This window comes from Mirounga leonina, unplaced genomic scaffold (genome assembly GCF_011800145.1).
Source record: "Mirounga leonina isolate KUSES-001 unplaced genomic scaffold, KU_Mleo_1.0 Mir_366, whole genome shotgun sequence".
NCBI classification, from domain to species: domain Eukaryota; kingdom Metazoa; phylum Chordata; class Mammalia; order Carnivora; family Phocidae; genus Mirounga; species Mirounga leonina.
Window position 1 is genome coordinate 5,028,156 of NW_023270709.1, and position 19,553 is coordinate 5,047,708.

The following is a 19,553-nucleotide window of genomic DNA, read 5'->3' on the forward strand; positions in this document are numbered from 1 at the left end:
AGAAGTCACCTTCATCCAGGACTCAAACATCTGACCGTCTAATAGTCCAGCTTCAAGTTTCCTTTAGGACAGCAAGCAATTCGCCTTTTGGAAATATCATTTTTATCCCAAAAAGGCTTTAGGGGAGCACTGTGATGGATAAGAAGATGGACTTTGATTCTAACTGAAGAAAAAGAGAAAGAAGTAAAAAAAAAAAAAAAGGCAAAAAGCTAAAGCAAAAGCAAGGTAGGGAGCATCATGGCTTTTGAGAAGTGAGCCACAGCGAGGGCGCAGGTTACCCCCATGCTGAAATTGCCCCGGAACAGACACCTGCCTCGCCCTCTTGCTACACTCACACGGATGGACCTTCCAAATGAGGTTCCCTCATCCAGACTGAACTAGTACATGTATGCATCCTGACACCATTTGCCTTATGCCGAGAGTAGGGGTAGTGGGAGCAGAAGGAGGAAAAAAGGAATGAAATAAAGAATAAGACCCTCATTTCCATAATATCAAATACGTATTTTGACTTTAAAACGAGAAAAAAATTCTATGCTAAATTCCATAAAAATGGTGAAAATGTAATAATTCACGCATCTTTCAAAACACTTTCACATCAAAGTATGCCACAGCAATAGCAGCATGCCTATTTACATTTTCGAGGAAAGAAAGCAAAATAATAGCAAGTCAGACTAGAAACTAACATGAGAATTACCCCCATTTTGACCTAGGAATCTTTCCCCAAAGTAGTTCAGGTGAGAATCCAATTTCAGATGTTTTTATGTCACCGACTGGGACATGAGCTCTTTTCTCCCTGATTTTTAAATAGCAACAGGTTCTGGGGAAGTGTTGGTATCTTACAAATGACAAATGGGGGCATGCTTTTTCTTGAATCCTTTGTGAGGTTTATTTCTCTCCAGGCAGTGGGAAATGCCACATCAGTGCTGAATTGCCGCCTTTTTCCAAAGAAAAGGCTACTGCCTAATGCAAGGACTGAAGCCATAACGTCCATTAGGAGGGCGGAGAAGCAATACAGGCTGTCAAATTCTAATGAATTCTTGGAAAAATTGATCACAATAGCCCCAGTCTCGCCAGACTCAGCTTCTCTGGTCCATGCTTGCATCTGGTTTGATTTCTCCGCTGTGCAAAGCCCCCTTTCCCATCAGAGCGGCAATCTACCAAGTTACCAGTTCTTGCTGGGGCAGCCGCACAGGGGCGTGGAGGGAGGGAGCAGGATGAGCAGGAGACCGAAATTCTCCCATTTCGCTGTAACTCTAGACTGTAATGATCAACTCTGCAATGCAAACTATCCTCAGCTCTCATATAAAAGACACCCTGCTGGCGTGGGGATGCCTCCCCATCCAAATGTGGAAATTTAACTCCAAATTCAAAGGAGATCCATTCTTAAAGTAGAGTCTCCTTTCTAAACCTCTTTAAAGAAAAAAAAAAATCACACCCACTGACTGCAGGGTCATTAGTGGATTGATTTGACAAAGAAATCATTCCTTTATTTGGCCTAAGCTGCCTCTCCCATGTGTGTTGGGGTCTGGTGAAAGTTTCTCTGCCAACGTGAGTCAGAATGGGAGCTGAATGCAAAAGACCTCCTGCTCTATCTGGTAGAGAGTCCACACCACAGGACAGAAAACGCCCTTCCATGAGGGGTTTTCAAATCAGGCCCTTGCATCTTATTTAGCATTTGAGAGAATGCCAGCTCTCTGCGGTCTGAGTATTAATGCATGCACTGGCTTGTATTTTTCCAGACTCGATGAATACCATCAGCTAAAGATAGCAAGCACAGTAATATAACACTTCAGTCACAGGGTTTTGTTGTGTGTGGTGTTTTTTTTTTTGTATGTGTTTTTGTTTTTTTTTTCAAGGAAACCAAATTAAACATTTTAAGCATAGTCACATAGCAGGACCAGGAGAAAACCAACCTTGAATAAATGCATAGGCCAAAGGAAAAAAGAAATGCATCATAATGTAAGAGCAAAGCTAGAAAGGAGTCAGTTTTATAACTAGCATGACCACTAAATTGGCATGTGGTCTTAACTAAATTACACATTTTCTTCTGTCTCTACTTCCCCTTTACCTTGCACATGAGAATAAGAACATTGCACATACAGTTATTCACGGGCATGCTAGAAGGACCCACTAGGTGGATACAAGCAATAATGGAGAAAAGCCAATGCCAATTAAAACTGCCCTCACTAATATGGCCATTACTATGGTGACTATCGGAGCCTAGAACCATTTACAGCTAAAAATGCATTCTTATAGCTGATCTCATCACAGGAGTTATTTGGAAATGGGAAATATGAGGACAGCTTAAGAAGATGAATGGTGAGCGTGGTGCTAGTTGTGTGATAGGAGTTGCGTGTGGCCCTGCATGGCCTCTTCTTCGTAAAGAAACGGCACCCACGTTTCACTCTTCAGAGGCCCTGTGCCTTTCTGTGCTATATACGGTAGGGCTCACTTCCGTTATTAAAAATCTGTAATGAAATGGCATATGAGTTCAAGAACAAGAAGAAGCTTCCAACTGGAAATCATTCTCATATCCAAAGAGTGAGCAGGAATGTTCCCCCTCACTTTGATTTCTGAATGTTCTTTCCTCACAACCACTGAGCCATGCAAGATTCTGCGTAGGTGAGATCATTGGTCTTCAGAAATGTTGGCATTTACCCAGAAACCTGAGCGCTATTTCCAAAGTCATTTCAACATTGGAAGCAAAGCACCGTCCTTCCTTGGGATGCACACGACCCATCGCTCATTGACAGCGGCAGCATGAGGAAAGCTCTCGTAACTGTTACGGTTATTCCTAAGGTTGTAATTCTTGCTCCACTGGTGAAAACTAGTGCATTTCACGCGTGTGAATGCTCAGTCAGAAGAGAGGGGAGTGCCTTGTGAAATGCGCATCACTCATTTGAAAGTAGAATCACTGCTCGGAAGAAACTGATGAGCTGGGACAAAAGTTCAGAATAAACAGAAAACACGACATCTGATGCCTCTTGCCTCAGGATTCCAAGACAGCTCAAGTTCCAGAAAGCAGATTATTTATGAGTCGGATTCACCTGATTTCAGACCAAATCAAAATAACACAGTCTGAGAAACCAAGTGATCAAGGGTTTGAAAGACAGAATTTTCTTCCGGTGATATGATCACCCCTTTGAAAGGCATAGTTTAAGGACTGGAAGCAGTTTTCTCCCTCTCAATGTATCCTCCAGGTTTAAATGTCTCAAATAAATCTCCAGTCTGATTGCTCTAGGAAGCTGAGAAAGAGCAGAAATCAGGTACCCCTTATCCCAGCGACTAAAATAAAAAAATAAACATTGAAAACTCAAGATGTCAGGGAAGCATCTTCCCAATTGTGTACTGCCATGGGGTGTGGGGTTGTGAGGAAAGGGGCGTGGGGCTTTTCTGCACCCCCAGGACCACAGCACTAGGCATCCGCCTTAACTGGGCGCTCCGAGTTCAAGTGCGGCGGCTCCCCCACCCCCCACGGCCACCCATCATCCTCGGGGTCAAGGCATCAGAACTGCTGATTTTTCCAGAAATCTTCCCAAAGCAGCAGCGACCACAGCAGTTTTCCTGCAAAGCAAACAAAATATGACTCTTGTTAATTCAGCAGGGCTTTTAAAATTGTAATTAGTTGGTTGTGCCCCTTAGGAAAACCACACATGATTTTTTATAATGCATGTGTGCGTGTGAGAGGGAAAAAAAAAGAAACCCCTTGCAGGATTCCACGCTTACCAGAGTTGGGTTTTTTTTTTTTTTCAAGTTTATGCAAGATATTTTCGTACTATTTGCAAAATCGAAGGACAAGGCCTCTTTGTTTCATGTGAAGCACAGCCAGCCCCCGAGCTTTCTGCCACACCGTCCATCCTGTCGGTGACCCCGCATCACAGTGACATCGCGGAGCAGGCGTGTGAATGTTCTCCTTTGCGTTATGACCACGGGTGACACGGGCCTGCGCGCCGTTTGCGGCCCTACATCACTCCTGTGCAACTGAGGAGGTATCCTCAACTTTTATTTCACAGGTGGGCAGAAGATGGAACAAAATGCCCCGGGTGGCTTTTTAGAGTGTTTCCTCAACACATCAAAAAACCTCTAACAAATTGCAGGAGATTTATATGCCTCAATTTACATTGTGGATCCTGCCTTATTCATAGGGTCTGGAAGTCATTCTTTTTCCACAGGAATAATCTTCAACCACCAGATTTTAAAAATCAATATTATCACAAAGTTGGTTTTACTCCTAACAGAGCCTGCCAAAAACCCATCTTATCCTGGCAGGAAATACTATAAAAAAATGATTTGAAAAAAAATTCTTCTCAAATGAGGCTGCTCTCAGGAGTTAATATCTTAAGTTTACATTTATTTAATTTGAAAAAAAAAAAAAAAAAAGGAAACTAGGAAGCGCCCACATCCCATGGACCTGAAACAGCTCTTTCCCAGCCTGCAGTGTAACCAAGGTGAATTTCTGTTGCCAGCTGGAGCCAGAGGGACGGAAGAGTGGAAGGCAGCCAGCCCAAGTGACCATCCGGAGGCGGGCCTGGCCATGCTCAGAGAAAGTTCGCATCAAGCAATTCCAACCAAGACGATATCCAACAGCATCAGTGCGACCGGCTCACATGTTTTTGTCCTCTGCATAACTGTCACTGCTTGGGCTGCCGCCGTCCTCCATCGTGTTGGGTTCAAAGCGCCAACGTGACATGGAAGGACTGTACCCCCTCCCACTGTCATTCACTCCTCATTCTTTCCCTGCCAGACCCTGGCCACAGGTTGCAATGCGACCTCCTGTCACCCAATGCATTCATCCCTACCAGGCCTCAAAAGTGACTCCAGTGCTCATGTGGGAATGCAGTTTGTGGTAAACCCTTGAGGTTTGTGGTCACTGTGGATGAAACCGGCAGGGAGAGCCTCCTGCGGACTCTGGTGCCCACCACTCACAGGGGAAGGCCGGGCTGCACCTCAGCGAGCCCAACGACCCAGGCCTGGGAGCACGGAGAGTCCTTTCCTTCTCTGCATTGTCACAAGACGTAAAGCTATCTTCTACCTTCCCCAAAACTTTACTTTGACACATGAGAATGGTCATTGTAAGTAGGAAGCCGAAGGCTTTCTGTTGATGTTTCATAGATTTCTAGATAAATGATAGACTTCTAAGTAAGTGACCCATGGACCAGAGGCTGAATGTTTTCCTAACTCTGGTCTGTGACTTTGGTCATGATTTATTGATTTATTTTTGCCTGATCTTATCCTATGAAAGATTCAAGGCAGCTTACAAGACGGACAAAGAAAAACTTCAGGACCAGAATAAATACCAGTCAGAATAAAAGAGTAAGACCAGTGGGCAGCAAGAATATAGATTCATAAGTCTTACACATTTGTTAAAATTGAGTTGCAACAGTGGCCATGGACTTACCACCCCAAATTAGAGAACTGACTTGCTGGAGGGTAAATGGGCCCCCAACAAGGACATAAATATTGGGATTTCTAAAAGTCCTCCGTAACAAGTGCACTGCTTTAGGCCTCTCCTTTAGAGCATAAAGTAAGCTAGCTTACTGATATAATCAAAGGTGTTCATGTGTAAAACTATATCTTAAGAATTCTGACAAAATTCTAAGCAGGGTAGAGGCTTTGTATGAAGTGGTGGTTTCTCCAGGTCCAAGAGTAGGCAGCTCAGGGAAGAAAAATAAGCATGGGCTTTAAATTCAGAGACACCTGAGAAGTCACATTCTACCATTTACTAGCAACGCAGCTTTGGGGGAGTTATTTAGTCTTGGAGTCTCTGAGATCAGTTTCCCCAACAATACAAAAAATACGAATACTTCCTCTGACCCCACACAATTGTGAGGACTACCGGAGACTGCCCTGTTCAGTTATTGGCACCTCCGGAGCTAATTATCAAGCACCTTCTATGTGCCAGGCCCTGGTTTCCAGGCTTTGCTTGGATTATCTCATGGAGCCACTCAACGAGCACAGGAAGTAAGACTATTCCCAACCCACAAATCAGGAAACAGGTTTTTCTGCTAGAAAACGGCAGATCCAGGCTGCACACACAGCAGTCTAAAATCAGGGCCCTCCCTGTCAGCAGAAACACCACCCTGCTTCCCACATAGTGCAACACACATGTGACTTATTTCTTGCTTTTCTCTCTGAAGGCTTGCAAAAACATCTCTTTAGGAAAAGACCCAAGACCAACCTTTCAAATGGGTGCCTTCCATGGATTATTTGGTCACAAGGTTCTTTGCGTTAGAGCAACAATTCTTCTTCTTCTAGGGAAACCAGAAGACATTTGGAGAAGGATTAGAACTTTTTTTTTATCATTTCATTCCTAACTTCTGATATGAGAACAACTAAAGAGTCAATAACTTGCTACTGGGTAGAAAATGCTCTTAGAGAGATGTTCTAGAAGCCTACATTGTTCATGACCCTCTGACAGATACACTGACCCACCTTCAGGGTCCAATTCGAGCATGTTCCCACTTTCCCTTGTCATCACTACCTTTCCTCTCAGGTCAGAAACAGAGAGCTTGGTATCTGATGACACTTCATTTTTACACGTGTGTGTTTTGTCAAAACTCATTTCCACAAACATTCATGTTGACAAAGCATGAGAGTCAAGACTGAGACAAAGATGTTGCTTCTTCCAAAAGTTTTCAAGAGTACTTAAGTGCCACAAGAGAAGTCCACGAAGATGGAGAAAGCACCTCCAGTTTGGGGATTGAGAAGGGCCGTCTTAGAGGAGGTGGCATTTAAAGTAGGTCTCAGGCACTTGCTAGGATTTGGGCTGATCTAGAAGCAGTAGCAGAGACAGGACCAGACACCCGAGACCAGGGCATGTCAGAGCAGGCCTGGACTGCTGGGTTGGTTTGTTTGGTGTGCACGATGGGGAACGCTTGAAGAATTTTTGGTGAAGGAGTAAGATGATCAGAGTTATCATTAATGAAGTAATGATTTGGTGAATTAGAGAACAGATGGACAGAGGTGGAATATCATGTTCTAAGGTATTTTATTAGTTCAATAAATTGGAAAAAGGGCATGATCTAAGGTCATAAAACTGGAAACGGGAAGGAAAGGTAGAGGCTTATTAGTTCTGGCAGAAAAGAAACAATGTCATAGTTGTTCAGTTTTCCTTCCTCCAGGCCCAAAGCATTTATTAAGTCTGCAGTAGGCGCTTGATGAGTTCTAACAGATTTGTAATTTCGGAATGCTTTGTTCCACTCCAGCTGAGAGCTGTTTCTGATGGAAGATGGGTTATATATGGATGATTGGAAATGTAAGAGCATAATACAGAAGGCAGAGAGCTACAGGGCTTTAATTCCTGGGGGAAAAAAATCCTTAAATTTACTGACTGGTTATAGGCAGGCTTAGTGGTTAAGAAATGGTAAGTGCTTTTAAACATGAAATTAAAAGAGATAAATAAAAGTTCAGAAAAGACTTTTGAAATAGAAATTAGATTTAAATAGTAAATAGTTTTGGATAAGACTTAAATTCTCAACATAAAGTTAAATTCTGATTTTATAGAACATATTGGAACAAAGATCATTCCAAAAATGAATCTTTCTGGAAAAATCTAGTCTTAATATTTCATTGAAAAATAAAATACATTAAGCTTGAATACTGGCTTTCAGTAACACCAAAAATGTACAGTACATAAAGAGTTCTGGAAATATCATCAGGCCCCCTTTGTCCATTATCCAGCAGGACAGCAGAGTGGTGAAGCTCTGCCCAGACTCCAGAGCCTGCCTGTCTACACTGGGATGCTACCTCCATCATTTTCACCTGGTGGGATCCCATACAAGTACTTAACCCCTATCCTCTGTTTCCTCATCTATGTGAAGAGAATAACAGTATCTGTTTCAGATAATTGGTATGTGAATTAAATGAATTAATTTTTATAAAGCAGTTGGAACAGTTCCTGGCACAGTGCCATATAATTATAACTTTAATGATAACTAACTAGATTTCTACAATGGAATTTGTTTTTTTTTTTTTCATTCGTAGATATTTGTGAAATATCTATTCACCTAGTTACCAACAGTTGGATAGAATAACAAAAAGGTGATTTTTATTGTTGTTATGTGGTTTTAAAAATATTTTAAGCACTTTTTAAACTGTATAATGTCATTATTTATCTGCCACGGTTTCCATATTGTCCTACCACGTGAAAGTGTATTTGGACACCAATAAGCTTGGATAAAAATACATTGGTGGAAAATTGGCCCAAAATAGGTTGGTAACCCTAATAAGCAGTTTATGTAGTCTGGGTGATGTACCAACTAGGTAAAAAGTCTATTTTTACTTGACATCAGTACCAATTATCAAGGAAAGGTATATTCAGACACAAATAAAACTTAGTACTGATGCTGAATTTAGAAGTAAAGTTAATTTCAATAAAAACTGGATGTGGAAAAAATGAGTACCTGAAGCATAGTCATTCCAAGGTTTGTTGGTCAGTGAAAAAGCTCCATTCCAAAACCCTGGGGAGGAGGGAGGATGGGGAGCAGAGATGGAGGAAATGAAAGTGTATCAAACACATATGACTCCAGGGCATGACAGTCGCCATCTTAACAGATGCTCATGTCAGACCTTCCGCAGTGAGGCCAGAAGGCAGAGATTGCTTATTGCCTCTCTATATATCTTGGCCAGTTAAACATCCTAAATGTTTAGTTGAGTTACTTAAATGTTACACTTTTGATTCTGTGTTATTTGTATAATCCATAGCGATGTGGGTGGAGAAAGTCTGGAGGAGGCTGTTATAGTAATTCAGATGAGGGTTGTCATGCGTCAGGATAACCAAGGGGATGGAGAAGGTTAGACAGATTCTAGAAATAATTAGGGAAAATAATGTACAGAACTTGGAGATAAATTAAATATGAGATGGGAAGATGGAGGGGAGGAAGGAAACAGCAAAGCCCGGAGGTCTGGTTGAGGCCACTCGGTGGGAGTTGGGGGCGGTTTGGGAGGATGGTAGAGGATGAGGGGAGGTGGGGAAAATGAGTTCAGTTTAGGACTGAGAAGATCCAAGTGGAAATGTCAAGTACACAGGGGGATATATGGATCTGAAGCTTAGGAAAGGAATCTGTGCCGAAGGGACAGACAGCTGTCGGAACATAAATGGCAATTAAGGCAATAGAGTAGATTAGGGATTTTATTGTACGAAGTTAACACAGAATGTGGGCTCAATTATTTTCAACAAGTTCTCAGGAAAAAAGGAAAAAAGAGAGAGAGAGGCAAACCAGGAAACAGACTCTTAATGATAGAGAACAAACTGAGCGTTGATGGAGGGAGGTAGGCAGGGGGATAGGCTAGATGGGGAATGGGGATTAAGGAGAGCACTCGTTGTGATGAGCACTGGGTATCGAATATAAGTGATGAATCACTAAATTCTGCACCTGAAATTAATATTACACCGTACGTTAACTAACTTGAATTTAAATAGAAACTTGGAAAAAAAAAAAGATTAAAAAAACCACAAGTATTTAGGTCATCTTCATTCAGTCTTTGGTAAGAGTCTCCTTCACATATATTTATAATACTATCTGGATCAACCTTAGTATTACAGTTTTTTGGTGCCAGAGCAGACTGAACCAGTTAAGCATCAATGTTAAAATTCCAAGTTCTGTTTTAAGGAGACATGTTTATCCCAAATGTACACTAACCTATATTCGCCAAAATGTTGTATATTTATATATCCTAGACTATATATGTGTGTGCACATAGTACAGTGATGTAATTTATTTTATAATGAGTACAATGATTGAATAAACATAATAAATAGTTATGCTGAAAATAATATCTCCTAAACAACATAAGAAGCATTTATTTAAAAAAAAAAAAACACAAACTGCTCAATAAAAGCATTTTAAGCAATTCAACACTAGCACAAGATTGGAAGGCTGTGAGAGATGGAATTAGAACCCCATATGAGGCTAAAATGCTTCTAGCCTCTGATCATCAAAAGACGAAGGTTGGTTAGAAAAGGAGAGGAAAATCAACAAGCCTCAGTTACCTGAGTGGTGAGTCTGGAGTGGAGTTTGTGGTCTGACAGCCAAGGGTGCTTGAGAGCTTCACTTGCACTTATTCTCCAACTAAAGGGAAATGTGGAAGGCTTTTAGCAGAGACACACCAAGGAGGCCTGAATCTGTCATTCACCTCAGCTCTGGCCATTGCCTTTGGGAGACCAGATGGTCAAATGTCAAATTCACAGGCAATTCTATCTTCTCTGGAACTATCATTGATGATTGTAGGTTACCAGCAAATCCAGTCAGGGTAACAACAGCAGTAAGACAAGTGAGGCAAATAATTAAAAATCTTGTTCATAATTGAACATCTACTTTCCAATACAAGTAACCATTTTTCATGCAATGTTTGAGCTTCATGAATTGAACTTTTATCAGTCAGTGGAAAAACAAATGCACACTTAACTACCTCAAGAGCCAAATGCTAAATGATTCTTGATAATTGCAAAAGTGATTTATATATTAAAACTCTTGAATAATATGTATCACTAACTTTTGAATTAAGAAATTTTGGGGGCTCCTGGGTGGCACAGTCAGTTAAGCATCCAACTCTTAATCATGATCAGGTCATGATCTCAGGGTCGTAAGATTGAGCCCCACATTAGGCTCCGCCACACTCAGCGCAGTCTGCTTGGGATTCTCTTTCCCTCTCCCTTTGCCCCTCCTGCTTGTTCTCTCTCTCAAATTAAATAAATAAATCTTAAAAAAAAAAGGTTTTGAATACTTAAATAGATGAAAAGTTAATATAAGTACTGAGAAAGAGTTCATTAGATACCTTTACAAAGAAACTATATCCTTTTGAGCTAGCAAATGTTTATACAATTTTAAAAAATAACGTGGGAAAGAATTACAAAGATTATATTATATTCTAATTCCAAGTTTTATAAATTTGTCTTGTGTGCTAACATTTATCACATTAAACCAAATAACCTTTCAAAATAAAAACTATAAGTGAGTGCAACAATCTGGAGTCTACTTCTGAAACTGTATCAAGAAAGTAGTTTCCAACGATCATGGAGCTTCAGTTTGTAGATTGATTCAGTAAAATTGTTTCCTCAGATACCGAACATTTAAGTATAAGATTTGAAGAGATGATAACCCTTTACTTTAATCCATGATGGAAAGTTTAGTAACTTGGTGACAACATCACCATTAGGAGGACCTTAAACAGGCAGATATAATTTTTTTAAAACTCTTGACCTCCACCAACCTCAGATGGAAGTCCTGTTTTGTTGAATATCATGAATTTTCAGTACTAAATCCCCAGAAGCATTCCAAAAGCTGACTGTGCCAAAAAATTATTATTTCTTCACTGTAATGCAAACTTCTGAAAGCTGACTATTAAAAAGTTAACAATAACATAGTACTAATAATTAATTTTTTAATAGAATTTCGAGTTTATTTTTGTACCCAGAAATTTACTCCATGATCATATTTGTGAAGCCCTCAGACCAAAGGAGTGGGTAGGGCATGGCGCTGGAGGCCACCAGGCATGGCTAGGACTCTGCCCTGTGCTAACCACATGACTGCTTGACTGCTCTCAGCCTCTGTTTCCTCATTTAATCCAGAATATTAAATCAGATAACACATAAAGGTGTATCTGTCGAATAGATTCTCAGTAAGTGTAGATCTCACCCACCAAAGATGTGATAGAGTTGACATTTTCCATCTGGTGTTCAGTGATATACACATAATAATAATAATAGTGACATCAGCTGTTGTGCCTTTCCATTAAAGATAAAACCCATGTCTGCGCAGTGCCCTCTCCTCACACTGACCCCCCCCCCCCCCCCCCCGCCTGGCTAAGTCCTCCTTACCCTCTAGGATGCAGTCCTGACTGACCCTTTTCAACAGACTCTATCTTTGCATTAACTGCATTGTATTCTATCTTTTTAAGAAATACCTATCTCTTCTCTTAGATCATGGGGTACCTAAAGGCAGGGTCTGACTTTACACATGTGTTCTCAATGCCCCAGACATATTTCCTGGCAGACTGTCGACAAAGCACCTCCTTGGTTTCAGGTACTGCTCCAGACCCATGTTGCTTCTTTAATCCCCTCCCCGCAAATACACCCTCCTATCTGTTCACAGTCATGTTTATTAATAACTTAAAAGCCATAAAGATAATAAAACAATGAAGCAAGGCTCAGTATGGTTGGCCTTGAAAATCTTAAACACCATTTACCATTTTACATTTTAGGTATAAAACCATCTGAAACTGTTTTTGACTAAATCACAATGTCCTTCCCCTGCCTGTAATTCTAAAACGCAAGCCCTTAAGTTTCAAGGTCACTCTTTTTCATCTGCTGAATTTTTTTATAGATTTTATTTATTTATTTGAGAGAGACTAAGTATAAGCAGGGGAATCAGCAGAGGGAGAGGGGCAGAGGGAGGGAGCAGGGAGCCCAACGTGAGGCTCAATCCCAGAATCCTGGAATCATGACCTGAGCCGAAGGCAGATTGTTAACAGCCTGAGCCATGCAGGTGCCTCCATCTGCTGAATTTTGAACTAACGTGGTTTTAGCATGACAGAAAATAGAAGGCCGTGTAATATGTAACAATTAAGTGGGCAGCCTTAGGGGAAGGTTGACGTGTTTGACACTCAGTTCCACTGACTAGCCATATGATCTTGGGCAAACTATTTAGAGTTTCATCCATAAAATAATAATGATAATTCCCACCTCTTAGAAATGGATGGGGGTTAAAAGATAGGTCTATAAAGCACTTGGCACTGTCTGGTCCACAGTAGGCTCTCAAATGAAATGATAGTTAAGTGTTCAGCTACACAGAACCGGACATGTGCTTTGTAGATATGAAAGGGGTTATGGAAATAACTTATCCCAAACCCTTCATTTTGAGGCCCAGCAAGAGCCCCTAATTGCTAGAGCCTTATTGCAAAAGGCAGAAGCAGGGAAGTTTTTGTAGCCCCTTTCAAGCCTCTTGACCAAACCAGTCCACGATCTTAGTAAACAAGGTCAAGAGCATCACACTCTTTCCATTTACAACTTTGCATGGGCATTGGAGATGTCAAAAAGAGAATTCGGGAATTATTTCCACGAATTGCGGTTAGCCTATGCTTCCCTATTATCCCTCCTTCTTCCGGAGCCCGGAACCAACTTGGGTTACCTCTTCTCCTTAATCAGAAGCTTGGAGATAAACTCCCTGGCCTCCTCTGAGATGTCCTGAAATTCTTCATCCTCTAAATCCCACCTACAGGCCAGGATGTTGTTCAGGGTCTCAGCGTCATTGTCACCCAGGAAGGGAGACAAACCACTCAGTCTGTAAGACACAGGCGCCAGAGTGAGTCTCGTTTAAATAGCTTCAAACCCTTTACAGAGAGGTTGCTTTTTCTCGGTTCTGTCGTTTAAAACTGAGAGAAGTCAAATAACCTGATAATTAAACATAATTTTATAATATATTTTTGCAATCAGGAAAACGCTTTGCTCCCCCACCCCGGCCCCTAATGAAACACCTGCAGCCATGGAGTCAGCAGCCCCCCTAAAATATGAAATCTCTAAGAAGAGCACAACTTCCTTTTTAGAGCGTTTACAGCTGCTAAAGTCTGCCACACACTCAGATGGCCAACGCCAAAGGGTCACCCTGAGGAGTAAGGCTAGCCTTCGTCTTTTAGGAGATCAGGACACAAGTTGCTTTTTAATTACTTTTAGGGCATTCAGTGGTGTCCTAACAGTTAAAGCGATTACAAGTAGACATACGTTTACTTTTTTCAGGTGATGCACAGGGAAAGAATTTACTCCTTTCACCCCCAGGATTCACAGAGCCTAGAAAGTGACTCAACATGGCACGGTGTTATTTATTTGTTAAAAGACATAATTGGGCTATTATGCCTGTGGGTAAGTGTCAGAGAGACTGGAGATCTGCTTACAGCATATAGGCGATGACGCCCACACTCCACATGTCAGTGGGAAAGGAAACAAAATCATAGTTCACAACTTCAGGGGCAAGAAATTCCGGAGTTCCAAAGTTCACCTTCAGCTTCTCTCTGGGTTTGTATCTGGAATTCAGAAGACAAAGTGGAGGGATGGACAGGGTCGATCAAACATCAACAATCGTAGAAACTGAAAAAATGCAGTCTATAAGACAAAAGAACTTCAGCCACACAGCAAATTTTGAATACATAGGCTTTAAAGGAAATCGTGTATTTAGGAAATAATGTTAAAAACTTGTAAAAAAAAAAAAAGTTCCAGGAGTTTAAGGGTCATAATTCATACTATAAAACCTTAATAATCTGAAACAGTGGTGGGGAAAGCTGGTGAGAATAATTAGAACACGTGAATTCTAGAACACAACAAAAGGAAAACTGATACAATCCTTGACATGCCAATGGCTTGAGTAAGCCCACATTAATGAATAAATGAAATGCAATTATTTGCATCCATTTTATATTCACCATTAATGTACTGAAGTCCACATATAAACTCTTCGTTCACTTAAGAAGCTTATATGTACCAGAACCCTTTGCAATCTCATTTACACTACTCAATTTTTAAAGTAAATCTTCTCTTTACGGATAGAACGCATATAAAAGACTAAGACAAACTTATGAATTCTAAATTAATGTCTTCAAATTTAATAACTTCACTGTATGAGATTTTTAAGTTTTCTTATTTTTTTCTTGGATACACCGTAGAAACCTCTAAACATTCCAATTCCAAAGTCAGCAAGGTAAGGCTGGGATATCATTTTTGTCAAGTTAATTCTAAATGAGAGTCTAAAACCAAGAGGTATATCAGATTTATCTTTGCAAAGAAAAGCACCATCATGCTCACTACTTCCGTTCATATACCTATGTCCAAATACACATACCTTCTGGCCAATCCAAAATCAATAATTTTTATTTGTTTGGCATCCCGATTCACACACAGGATATTCTCAGGCTGCCAGGAGAAAGAGACACATTAGCAATGAAAACAACCATCATTCACTCAAATTGTCCTTGAACCACAACTAAAAATACAACGATGCTCAGGAAAAACATATCAGGCCTTTCACTTTGGGTCTGGCTTGTCTGTGTGGGTATTTTCTCCTTTAATTTTGTGGTGGATGAGGTTGTGGGTACCCTGCCAACCTTGCATTACCCTGCCTGTCCCTCTCCCTGGTTCTGCAGTTTACCATAATGTGTGAGTTCAGGCAGGGGCCTCTTTGAGGGAAGAAAGACAAGGAGTCAGCTTCAGTACCTTCCAAACGGAGTGGTGGAGGCTGTCTCGGACTTGACATCTGCCCCCCTAAAATTATGAAGTATGAATTCCCCCTTCTTGGAGGAATATCTTTCCCAAAGATTTATGAGCTCCAGAAGAAATGGCCTGATTCCTTTAAACAGTCACACCGAGGATGTAATATAACGGGAACGCTCCTGACCTCCAGATTTTCCCTTTGCGCTTAATCCGTGAGAAAGTCATGTGTAAAAGGAAGACTTCCCTCTCGCTCAGTCTTCATTCTCAGCAATTCCAAAGTTTTATTGAGTTTGTTCTCAGTGCCCAAACCCTTGACTAAGTGTTCCCTTGGAGTTTGACTCTGGTTAAGACTTTGCTCTCTGTCAAGGTGACAGAATTGGGGGTGGGGGGTGTAGAGGGAGAAAACGTGGATAGTAGCATTGCAACTCAGTGTTTATGGAATGTCTTACAAGTGTGCCTGTATTTGTTAGGTCAGAAAAAGTGAGGTCTGAGAAAAATAGGAAATTTGATTTAAAGTCTAGGTCATCCATAAAAGAGAAATAAAGTTTTCAAAGAATTGCTTGGAACTGTCAAGTTCTTGCTGGGGTGCATTTAGCCAAGTTTCTGAATCCTCAGGATCCCATGTCCCATCCTTTATGTGGGATCACAGCTGTCCCTCCCCTGCCTGTCTGGGTGGAGAGGAGGTTCAAATGAGATCAGAAACTAAGAAGTAATGGATGAAATAATGTAGAGTCTCCTTACCAACATTCAATGGACCATTTGGTTGGCATAGTGTCTTTGGAAGCCCTTTTCTAAAATATCTCTAAAATTGGTGTCTATGAGTAAAAGCTATTGATAAAGTGGATGTTCTATAAGAATATGTGGTTTCATGCTTAAATAACTGATCGATATGAATAAAGCTGTCCGATTCTCAAAGACTACTATGACATAAAAATGTGTTTACAGCTTTGAGGGCACTTTAAAAAGTTAATTTTTTTCTAACTATGAAATGAAAGCATATTCATTGAATAAGATTTTCAAAACACAGAAAAATATAAAGGAGACCATTTTTCATTTTTAAGTCACCTATAATCTCCCCTCCATGGTGACAAGCACTCTTAATATTTTTGGCCCTTTTCCTTCCAAGGAGCTTTATGCAAGGGATGAGTGGTCCTTAATGACCCATCCAGCTGCTGCAATTACTATTATCTTTACCTACAAACCGTAACTAAAATTGCCCATTGCAAGTCCTCAATCAATGTTATGAAGCCACATACAGAGCTGTTTGACTTATGATAGGTCAGGTCCTAGTTTTAGTTGCCAATCAAATCCCTTTAGGGATATCTGCAGAATATCTACACTCAAGGAAAATGCTCCATGGAAATACACATTATCAAACAGTTCCGAAGCCAAGGGCTTTGCTAATGATTTTCAACTTCTGACTTTGTCTTTTATATACCACTTCCTCCTGCCCCATGAATGGGAGAGGTAGCACACATAAATCAAGGCAGTGAGGGAAGCTAAGTTACAAGAAGAGAGGACCATGGAAACCAATTTAAGGAAGTTAAATTTATTTAGCTCTACAATCCCTGATGACTTGCAATAGATGGTATGTTATAGAGAATATATATTTTATCTCACGGTCATGCTGTGCAAACAGGGAAATGAGAAAATGATTGTGTCACACAAGAAGAGGCAATTTATGATACTTAGCCCCGATATTAGAGCTGATCAGAGTTATTGAGCTTGGGTCTTTCACTGGTCCTAACTAGGTATAGTCCAATTCTAGGCACTTCATACTGGGAGAGAGATCAAAAGGGAAGGGTCATTAAATAAGAGGAGAAAGGCAGGTGGCTTGGCTCCCCACTGCTCACATAGGTTCTCCACCATGCTCAACGTGGTGCCAGCCCCACCCCCACCACTCTTCTCAGCTCCTAAGCATTTTAGCACCGACCTTCTGGCTGCCCTGTATCCCATTCTGCCATAGGTTCCTACTCAGTGTTCTAGCATGCCCACAGAAAAACAAATCCCTAAAGTCCAGCACGTCCTAAAAGAGTTTGAGACTGCTAAGGATGCTTGGAGAGCTGGAAAACTTGGCTACCACGGGGGAATTCTGAGTTAGCTAAAATCCTCCCACCTACTTATTCTAAAAATGAGGGGGACACAGCAAGGATACCATGGTGGTGGTAGTGGTGGTGGTGGTGGTGGTTTTAATTCTAAACTTTTAGGGAAAGCATCTCCCATATGGATCCCTTTCACACAGGCAAGTTACAAGAATCTGAATAGTAGTCTCTGAATATGGAGATATGCAAATATTAGGGGGTGGCGGAAGCCAGGAATGGGGAGATGACACTAAGAATCCAGGTTTTCATTAATTCCCAAATATGTACCTCATAACAGCATAAATTCCCCAAGCTGGCATATAGTATCTGACAGGGCCCACTGATCCACAGGAGGGGAGGGTGGAAGGGGTTTCATACCAAACAGAACACGCTGTACCTTCAGATCCAAATGGAGAATATACATCTGATGCATGTGTCTTATGCCCTCACATATCTGCTTGATGAACAGGATGGTGTCAAACTCGGTCAGATTGTAGTTGTCATCAATGATGCGATCAAACAGCTCCCCTCCGTCCACGCTGCAGAGGGAAGAGGCGTCAAGTCCTGAGTATGGCTCCTTCGTGAACACAGCTACTTCCTGGAGTAGCAGCCGCGTGTTTAAGCTCGTCTAGCTCTTCCAGCAGATGTGTGTGCCCGGTGACTTCTCCGGTCAGAATCAGAAGTGCACCAAGCACGGATCTAGCAACTTCCGAAGCAGGACAGAGCTACCGCCGCGTAATCATGCTTGCGTGCAGCTGTGCAGGGGAGGGGTGGAAGAAGGATGGGGGAGGGGGTGGGGGAGGGAGAGAACACGTACTACTCCATGACCAGGACAATGTCATTCTTAGACTCAAAGGCGTCGTAGAGCTGAATGAGGTTCACGTGATCCAGCTGGTTCATGATGTTGATCTCGTTCTTCACTTCATCCTGAGAAGAAGGAAAGATGCTTTAGCGAAGTGAAGATGATGACGGCAAGGACAGATTCATGTTGCACGGACTTTACCTTATCCTTGGTGCCTCTGGTCTTGATGATCTTGGCCGCCAGCTTCAGACCTGTTGCTTTCTCTTCACACCTGTGTACCTGGCCAAAGCGCCCCCTGCCAAAGAAGAGGACGTGGTGCAGCGTGAGGTGGGGCCAAGTGGAAGACGCCCCTCCCGGGGCATTTCTCTTTTGGGGTTTGAATCAGCAAACCTGTTAGTGTATCTACTGTAGCCAATAAACTTCTAAAATAATGTTAAAGTGTGGTCTCTCCGTCACGGGCTGAGGGGTTTCCCGGCCCTACCCCAGACCTACTGAGGCAAGAATCTAAGGTGAGGCCCCAGAATCTGCATTTCCACAGAGTTCCTTGGATGATTCATATGCACCCTAAAATGTGAGAACTTCTGTTATAGAAAAAAATAGAATCTTTCTGAATCCATATGAATGGAATAAGTTGGGCTTTGTAAGCGAATGAACAATACAGTCTGTAGGTCAGGCATGTAAAATTATTTTTGGAAACTGCATATAAATAAAGTAATAACAATATTACATACAGATACATAAAATAAAAAATACATATTACATAATCACCTATGAGATTTTTGACGGTTTAGCTTGGATATAAATTTTTATACACTTTAAAGGACAGCTTCTTACACATGTAATCACATATCGAAATGTACACTCATGAACAATTTTAAAATGTGACTTCTTGCTTTGATTCCTGATTTAGTAAAATAGAACACAGGTGCCTGCTTGTGCAATGTGGCTATCATGGCAGGGGGCTAAGGGGAAGCTTCCTGAACAACACTGTGACCCTAAGACCCCCCCACATTCCTGGAGGGCTGCAGAGGCGAGGATGTGGCCACAACTGACAGAGGCAGGGTGGTGACCAACTGAGTTGAGGTCCCACTCAACTCAGCTACATCTGTGCACAAACAGATTGGTCTCGGAGAATGACATTTCCGTAAACATAAGCCAAGGGAGGACCTTAATTCCAACTACCATGTCCAGACCGTGAACACAGCCCCAGGCACCTCACATGTGGCTACTGATGAAGAAAATGCCCTGGGGTTGCCTGGGTGGCTCAGTGGGTGAGCGTCCCACTCTCGATTTTCGCTCCGGTCATGATCTCAGGGTCCTGAGATGGAGCCCGGCATCAGGTTCCCTGCTCACCTGGGAGTCTGCTTCTCCCTCTCCTTCTGCCCCTCCCCCTGCTTGTGCTCTCTTTCTCTAAAGTAAATAAATCTTTAAAAAGAAAAGAAAAAAGAAAATACCCTGGGAATTGTCTCAAAGT

The 19,553-nt window shown here is 41.6% G+C and overlaps 1 protein-coding gene across 3 annotated transcripts in view; it reads right to left on the bottom strand.

Annotated features, from left to right (window-relative positions):
• Positions 1-1,818: 1,818 nt before the first annotated feature.
• The window catches only part of MYLK4 (myosin light chain kinase family member 4), an 81,523-nt gene continuing 63,788 nt past the window's right edge, over positions 1,819-19,553 (bottom strand). For all 3 annotated transcript variants that reach the window (XM_035030724.1, XM_035030722.1, XM_035030723.1), the window contains 9 exons: positions 18,281-18,374; positions 18,095-18,204; positions 17,675-17,816; positions 14,829-14,899; positions 13,888-14,016; positions 13,128-13,280; positions 9,992-10,070; positions 6,179-6,251; positions 1,819-3,564 (listed from right to left, as the gene is read on the bottom strand). In XM_035030724.1, the coding sequence (XP_034886615.1) occupies positions 6,204-6,251; positions 9,992-10,070; positions 13,128-13,280; positions 13,888-14,016; positions 14,829-14,899; positions 17,675-17,816; positions 18,095-18,204; positions 18,281-18,374 (826 nt within the window). In that variant the 3' untranslated portion in view covers positions 1,819-3,564; positions 6,179-6,203. The remainder of the gene's footprint in view (positions 3,565-6,178; positions 6,252-9,991; positions 10,071-13,127; positions 13,281-13,887; positions 14,017-14,828; positions 14,900-17,674; positions 17,817-18,094; positions 18,205-18,280; positions 18,375-19,553) is intronic.